At 48.2% G+C, this 8390-nt stretch overlaps 1 protein-coding gene across 6 annotated transcripts in view; it reads right to left on the bottom strand.

Moving 5' to 3' along the window:
- The window catches only part of ADGRB3 (adhesion G protein-coupled receptor B3), a 466435-nt gene extending 458277 nt beyond the window's left edge, over positions 1-8158 (bottom strand). For 2 of the 6 annotated variants that reach the window (XM_040598982.1, XM_040598985.1), the window contains exons 1-2: positions 7147-8158; positions 3656-4424 (exon numbers count right to left, since the gene is read on the bottom strand). In XM_040598982.1, coding sequence (XP_040454916.1) covers positions 3656-4409 — 754 coding nt within the window. In that variant the 5' untranslated portion in view covers positions 4410-4424; positions 7147-8158. Of the gene's footprint in view, positions 1-3655; positions 4709-7146 lie in introns of those variants that run through there. The other 4 variants (XM_040598984.1, XM_040598981.1, XM_040598983.1 and 1 more) reach the window with 3 other exon arrangements.
- Between the last annotated feature and the right edge of the window lie 232 nt (positions 8159-8390).

The raw sequence follows: 8390 nt of genomic DNA on the forward strand, positions 1-8390 counted from the left end.
CACTAAAGTTGGAACTGAGCCCTGTCTTACTGACAGAAACTTCATGAGATACTTCAGTCACCGCACTGAAGATCAAGAGGACAAATTCGCTTGAGCCGTTAAATTCAGGACCCTGCCAGAATGTTCATTGAGATCTATTTCCTAGTGCTTTGATCCAGGCTAAGCACCTCAGATGTAAGGCTATGGAAAAGGATCAAGATACAATGAAACTGGGTCTTAGTAAAGATGTGGTGATTTTCAATATTGCTTTAATCAGTGACAGTGAAGATGATTTGCCTTTGGAAGAAATGCTGATTAAACCACGTATTTCCGAACCATTTTATTAAAAAAATAATAGTTACAGCTTCCTTTTTAAACCTAGTTCCTAGTTCCTTATTGTTCAACACTTCAGCACTTTTAGAAACACAATCATCCATTGTATACTTGTCACATCTTTTGTAAAATGCAACACTTTTTTTAAAAAAGGAAAAATACTTTCATCCATTTTCCAAAGCCATTTATCATATTCAAAATTGTAAAAAAATATCAGAGTTCAAAAAAGAAACAGTAGGCTTTAATCTAAATGCTCTTTATTTACATTATGGTTCTAAAATGTGACTGGAAATAGTTTTGAAAAAGATTTTACACTTCACACAGTCAAGCTTGATGAAAGCAAACCTGAAGGATGGGAGGGTATGCATAATACTGTAGAAACCTGTCAGGTCTTTGCAATTCCTTTTGGAAAGTCATTGCTAGGCAATGGCAGTACCAAATCTCAAAGTAATACACAAATTCATAAACCACAATTTTACAGAGTCCAGAGCACTCTCACAGTGTTACTCCAACTCCATGTCCCTTAAAACTCAACTTACACTAACAAAACTGTACTTAAAATTGCCACTGTGAACTCTAACAAGACACCATTCTCTCAGTTATTGGTCAACCTTATTTTTGGTACCTATGCCGATCTAACTGGAAGCAGATTGCCTGTGACATAAAAATTTGTATTTCTTGCCTAAATATTTGCTGGCACAAGCAGTGAATTCCACTATGTTTGTGGCAGGAGTATTCTGCACTGTAACCCCTCAATAAAGCCTCCAACTGAACCACAAACCAGCTTTATACATACAAATACACTGACTGATGTAGTTGATAAATGTGACTCTATCTACAGAAAACAAAGACTGAACACACCTCTCTCGCAGATTTTTAGCCGTCTGAGGAAAGGGGGAAAATGCTTTAAACACTGAGTGAAGGACAAAAAGCATTACTACTACTGAGAAGTAAAAGAACAATTGTTTGTACTGAGAAGTACAATTTGCTAATTGTTTATAACTTTTAGTAACGACCTGATGAACAGCTTCCAACTGCATTAAAGTAATTAAATAAACATTGAAATAATTGTATCACTGTTCAAAGTCTCAGGAACACCAAAAAAAAAAAAAAAAAAAAAAAAAGCGCAGTGAAAAACAAGTGAAGGAAACTTCCCACCTACCACACAAATTTCCACCCCCTCTAACCGTGCCGTTTCTCAAGCTCATATCCAGGAAAACCCGCAAGTAGGAGCAAGAATTAAAATATGCCTGAAGAAACGGGAAGCAAATTATGTTGGAAATGAGTTTCAAATTTAAGCTGGGGAGATTGGGGGGGCAGTGTTTGCCCTAAGCTTCCTTTGTCCTTTCTACTAAGCTCTTTTCGGAAATACGTGTTTTGACTGCGAGACACGCATCCCCCTAGAACTCGGCGCATTTTTGCGACCGGTAGGAAGGCCGGCAGCGGCCCGAGCACCCGCCGTGCTCACATCCCTTCTCCCGCAGCGCCGCGAGCCAGGTGGTACCTTGGGATAGAATCGGCCGGGCAGCGGGGGATGCACCTTCCTCCCGCTGCGGGACTGACCCTCTCAGCGCTGGGGCCCCGCCAGAGCTCCGCGGGGCTGCCAACGCGGGGCAGCCGCCACTGCGCGGCTGCGCCTTCTACGCGCCTTTGGGTCTGCGGCGTTCGTATTTGCTAATGGGCTCCTCTCCTTCCCCGTGCCCCCATGACACACACGGCGGAGGCAGAGGGCGTGCGAGCAGCGCATCCCCCTTAACTTGCGCGGCCCGCTGAGGGACGGTGTGAGCCCCTGCGCACCCGCGCAGCGCCCCGAGCGGCAGCGGCCTCCCCCGCGCAGCGCCCGGGGGTCCCGCTCGGCCCCGGCTCTGCCTGCTGCGCCCCGGGCTGCGCGGCGGGGGCTGCCTCCGCCTCTCAGGGCACTAATTAGCTCTAAACGACGTTAAATACCATCCCGGCCGCCGCACGGGCTTCTCGGGAAGCGTTTTTTGCCGGAGACGAGCCTGCCCGTCATGTCGGATCGCCCCGTTTCCTGGGCTCCGTGCTCTGGGCGCGGCGCTGACCTGCGGGATACTGGATGTGTCCCTCACCCTCTCCTCCCCGCGGCCGCTGGCACCGCGGCAGCTGGAGCAAGTTCAGCTTTTCTTCTCCCACAGCACTGGGGCTTGGCTGCCCTTAAAGAAAATCCTCTCCTAACAACGTGTCAATGTTACATTCCTCCACAAAGCAACTTCTATTAGGGGGGCTGGGAGCTTGGCACTGCCTCGGCACAGACTGGGAGCTTTGTGGCTATGCAGAAAACAAGGAGACAGGGAACATTTCCTGCATTAAAATGCAACACCCTGGGCTCTATGATTTATCCCCCCATTCCCGCATGGCTGCTCTGAAGGATCCCCTCACCGATAGGCTGCAACCAGAGCCCCCCATCTAGGTTCAGCTGACACTTTCCCTGTCTCTCATCCCCTCCAATGACCTTCCCCAAACCACTCCCCAGCCTCCCCAAAATGTCAGGAGGCCAAAACAGGAGCTAGGCAGAGGGTTGCCGTGCTAATTGCTGGATGCCCTGTCTTCCCACTCTTCTAAAACCTCCCATTTTCCAGCAGGGACACAAAGCAGCTGCTGAGACTGACAGATCAGCACCCCACCCCCCACTAATACAGAGCTGAGGCCACCTGGAGAAAGGGTGCAGCAGCCCGTGGCTCCTTCACAGAGCTCCCAGCAGGTCAAAACAGCGTATCCCAGTTCTGTGCAGTGCCTCACTCTCCAGGCATCTCAGGCAGCGGGTTCACCCTGAAGAACTGCATTTGCTTTTGGTTTGGTTTGAAGACGTTGAGGTCTGGCCCCATGGGGACCAGGTGTCCTGACCATGGTAAATCTTTTGGTCTTTTAGTCAGGTTGCCCGCATGCCTTTGAAAATGTTTTCCTTGCAAAGTCAAGGGATTGTATGAAGAGGGCCAAGATTTTGTAGTCAGGTGGTTGCACTAAAGAGGTGGTGGGGGGGAGAGCAATTCCTGGCTCCCCAGCTGTGGGCATTACTGTAAGAGGGGGCTGAAAACAGATGGATCCTACTTATGAGGACTTTCAACAGTGCTTAGCAGAACTATATGCTGAAGGTTAAGCTGGTTTAGAAATTAAAATGCAGCCTTCCCAGCCCTGAGGGAGTGAGTATCTTCTCCAGCGCTTTCGCCTCATCTAGAGGTGAGCCGGAGTGGAGAACAAGTCAAATGCATGTATCAAGGAGAGCCGGCAGCAGGACCTAAACGCCAGTGTGGGATTCAGCTTCCCCCTGCCCCCCCCCGCACCCCCCGCACCCCCCACCCATCCAACCCCTCTGAGAAGCACCTACCTTCTTTTGGTGGCCGTTTAGCTTCTCTCGTGAGGTTGCAGACCTGGGTGGTTTGCAGCTCCTGGGTCAGGCAGCCCTCGGTCTGCTCGTTGAGGGGCAGCACCACGTTATTGAGCAACACCAGGGACTGGTCGTCTATTCCCCATTCTCCCAAATGCTGAGGGCAGGTGCATTTTGTATACATGATCCCACAGGACTCGGTTCTCCCATTCTCAGATTTCAAGCAGCTCTCCAACCAAGTGCATAACACATGGCACCCAAACTGGCTTGGGCTCACCTTGTTCAACACCAAAAACTCAAAGAAGGATTTTTGGTCATCTTCTTTTTTGTGTAATCCTGGGAAATCGATAGGATAGACGCGGCGTATTTGAATAAAATTCTTATCATACTGCAGAAATACAAAAGCATTCTTGGAATCGCAGAGCTGCATTATAGAATGGTTATTTTTTAAAAGATCCTTTATTTTTTCATGGGAAAAATGATCAAACTGATAAGCCAAGAGGGAAAAGTTGGAGCAGCTGAAGTCCTTTTTGGAAAATTTCAGGTAAATACTATATTTGGTCGGATCTGGGTTTTCCAGCGTCCAAGTACAGTTTGTGAAGTTTTTAGGAAACATTTCACTTACAGAATACGATCCATAAATGACCCCCTTCACCAATGTGGAACACCAGAAGTCTTGGGCAGCATTAAATCCAAACATAACCAGTAGATAGGTGGAAAATATATAAATCAGCAAATTACGAACAGCCTTCATCCTATGTCATTTGGCCTGCAGGAGATGAAATGAAATAAAAATGCAAGTAGAATTCCACACGCATTGAAAACAAAACTCCTTCCAATATTCGAGCCAGCTGTTTTCAAGCTTGCAGTTAGAGCCCCTTTCAGAAAGAAGGGCAGGTAATTTTTATTTTATAACGCAAGGGACGGGTTTGCTGCCGTGTGCACAGCGCCATCACGTGGCCACCGCAACGGCCAAGTCTTCTACAGTCAAATTAAAAAACAACATCTATTAGATTATTAATAGGAATGTCCCCTCCTGTCTAGGATGTAGTCATCATGGCGTGTACTAGAACTGCTCAACTTAGGTAAAAACCTAGATGCCTTAGCCGACAGACCAAGAAAAGGGCAACTTATTTATTTATTTCTTCAAAAAGTAAATAAGTAGCCTGCTGTAGTCATGTATGTGCACATACAATATGCACATGCAGAATTTCACCGGCATACAACAAGGAAGACAGCAGCATCTGTTGTGGTGTATTAATTTTCTATTAAGTCTGAGAAGTAACTGTGAAGAATTACAGCCATAATTTCAAAATGCACAAATTATTATTTGTTAACAGATGGAACATTATCTCCCACACGCCTACACGCCTTTGCCCTGGCCACCAGGTATACAGAGGTCTCTACAAAATCAGGAAATACTGAGATTAATGTATTAATAAAATTTTGAGACTACTGGAAAAAGAAACAAAGACAGACGGATGAAACTAGTGCTGGTCTGATACTACCGCTAAGTGCCAGCTTAAGATAATAATTTCAGTGTGCTTCAGCCTCTAAGGATGTATAAACTGGATCACTATTAGCATCTACGACCCGTAGCTCTGTATAGCTGGCAGTGCTACAGTAGGATCTCTGCACCTATTGGACTGCACTTGCCCTCTTACTATGAATATCTTGGACTGTCTGATTAGCTCCTGTGTTTTGCAGACGTGCGCTTCAATGATGAAAGACACACTGCATTTTCTCTGCTAGTATCTCCAAATAAAGCTGTTTTACTGCACCTGTCAGCCGTCACAGCCTCCACATGCTCTGTCCTCTTAACAGTGGCCTAGGTTAATAAAGCAAACCTTAGTTATATTTACCTGTGTAATGTTATCCCAAAAATTCGAATTGAATGATTTCAGCATTAACCTTTGCGAAGTTGCTTATCTCTCACAAATGAGTAGCTTTCACCTTCAGCTTTTAAATGTAAGCAGACAGGAGTGATGCCAACCTAATTTCAAAACTCTCTAGACAGCAGTCTCTTCCACTGTTGCTCTGTAAGCAGAGGCAGACATACACACAGAGGCACTGTTACTGAGTTTTGATCTGTGTCTCTGCCTAGCTTTTCATTTCCTCACCAAACAGCAAGGCATCTTCTGTCTCCCATTGCGTAACACACAGCAAATCACTGGATTAAGCTCCCTTGAAGAGATTTTCGTATCTCCTAGATTATAATTCAAACTCTGAATCTTGAAACGGGCAAAGCAGCACCAACTCTAACCCTCTTTATTAGTGGAGGTTTTTTTAAAAAGCAGAGCTGCTGCTGGGTCTATCCACACGGTCAGGTTTTCTCCTTTCTGAGCATCCATCTCAATGAACAACATGGTCCTTCTTCTCCAAATAGGGTCGGTACAGCATTTAAGGTTTTTTTAAAAAAAGAAACTTACTGGGAATTCTGGAAACAATTTCCCCTTTGCTGAAGCACTTTGCAGGCAATGCAGTTCTGCGCAGTGTTGTTCAGGATGGTGTAGGCGTTGAAAGCCAATGTGACAATAAGTATCTAAATTAGGTATTTCACCCATGAAAAAGGATTAATTTTATAATCTGGGAAGTAAAAAGGGGGCTTAGTTGCTTTTCTGTTTGAAAAGGAAAAAAGGCTCCAACTTTTCTCATCCTGTGTAATATTTGCACTAGAAAAATAAAGACATCTGCAGTGCTAGGCTGTTTTCTATGAAGAAACGTAATCAAATAGCCCTCATTTTAGTTGTGCATTTGTTCATGAAAGGCTACTGAAACGCAACATAGTCCTAATCGCTCTCTCCCTCTGTGTATGACACACACACACATGCACACACACACACGAATTCAGTGTGCTGGCAGCATTTCAGTTAGTTTGCACTGCTGCTAGATTCTAGAGTGAATCTGCTCATTGAAAGGATTAGGCACTCAGATTAAAAAGATCTTCCTTTTCCATGGAGGAGGGAGTTAACGAACGGCCACAGAGGCTTAAGGTTGCCCATTTTGGAAGGGGGAGAATCCTCTTCTGCTGAAAAGCAAACCGGCGTTTAGTTTGGATATTCCCCAAACTGATTTTCTAGGCGACACTGTAGTTTAGCTGAACATAGACGGCGCCATCACTCCACTTATTTTTTCCCCCAAAAGAAGACCCACTGACTTCTCTTATTTTAACTTCCTATTAACCTAACATCCACACCCCACCCCACCCCACCCCACCCCAAATTACCCCAATCGTGCACAAACCTCAGGTTTTCTCGGTCTCGCTGGAAATTACTCTCAGAGAAGCAGACCTGTCGCAAAACGGACTTCTCTAACTTTTAAACTGCAGCGCTGAAGTAAATGCGAAGATCATTTTGTATGTGCTGTCTCTCCCTCTATCCAGCAACAGCCTGTCCCCCTCCTCCGCCGCCTCCACCCCGGAATCCCAAGCTAAAAGCTCTCCAGTCATAATCCCTGGAAATGGGAAATGGAAATGCCCCGGGCACCCTTACCTTCCACTCCGAAAGCTGTCAGGCTATTTCTCTAAAACACTAGCACCACAGGCACACGTCCCAACAACAGTGATGGAGAGATTCCCCTTCTGTCGGAAGCACCGTTTCCCATTTTCCCCGGCTCAGGTTCAAAACCAAGATTAAAAAAAGCAGCAGAAGATAAAAAACGCAGCGAGAAAACCCCCGCACGCCACACACACACACCACCGAGGAAAAAAAGCAGCTTTGGCTCCGGATCCACCAAATCCAACCACATGAAGGGAAAGAAGAAAAAACCAAAAAATACCACCTCAAACCAGCGAGCTTGCAGGGGAAAAAAATTGGAAGTGGCTGAGCAAGCGAAGGGTTTGTTGTTGTTGTTTTGGGATATATTTTTTTGTTTGTTTGTTTTTTACTTGAAACAAAGTCTCAGCACAGCAGCCCGATGAGCGGCGATGCCAGGCAGGCGACGGTTTGAGAGGAGGACTAAGGCGCTAGTGCAGATTTGTTGGTGGGGTTTTTTTTGTTGTTGTTGTTACTAATAGACTTATTCCTCTTTCCTGCCTCCTCCTCCCCCCTCAGGCACTGATGGCCGGACAGCGGCGGGGGGGGGTCCTTGGCTGCCGATGTCGGGAAGCGGTGTGAACGCCGGGCGCGCAGGGAGTACGGAGGGAGCGGGAGCGCGTCTCTGCTGCTGCGTGTGTGTGTGTGTGTGCGCGTGTGTGTGCGTGTGTGTGCGCGCGTGTGCGTGTGCGCGCGTGTGCGTGTGTGAGAGCCAGCCAGCCAGCCAGCGAGCCTCCGTGGGTGCCGATGTGTGAGTGCGCGCCTGTGCGCGCCCCCCCTGCGCGCCCCCCTGCCGCCCGCTGGGCGCGGGGGGTGGCTGCGCGCCCCCTCTCCCGGGGCGGCGTGCGCGCCGCTGCGCCCTGCACCGCGCGTGTGCGCGCCCGTGTGAGTGTGCGTGTGTGCCGGGCGCTCCGCCCGGCTCCGGCAGCAGGGCCCGCGGTGCGTTTCGCACGTCACGGCCGCTCGGCACCGAGCACGTCCCAGAAACGTTGTTTTCTGCGTCCGGGAGGCCCTTCTGGCCCCGGTTCCCAGCGCTGGGGCCGGATGCGCCCCGGCATGAGAGAAACTCGCGGGCGGGGAGCGGGGGAAACGGGGCCGGCGGGGCGGGGAGGGGGGGAAGCCCGCACTTGATCTCCTTCCTCCTGTTCTTTCTTCTGAAGCATAAACCTCCCCACCCCCCCACCCCGTCGCAGCCCCAGGAG

Source organism: Falco naumanni, chromosome 6 (assembly GCF_017639655.2).
Source record: "Falco naumanni isolate bFalNau1 chromosome 6, bFalNau1.pat, whole genome shotgun sequence".
NCBI lineage: Eukaryota > Metazoa > Chordata > Aves > Falconiformes > Falconidae > Falco > Falco naumanni.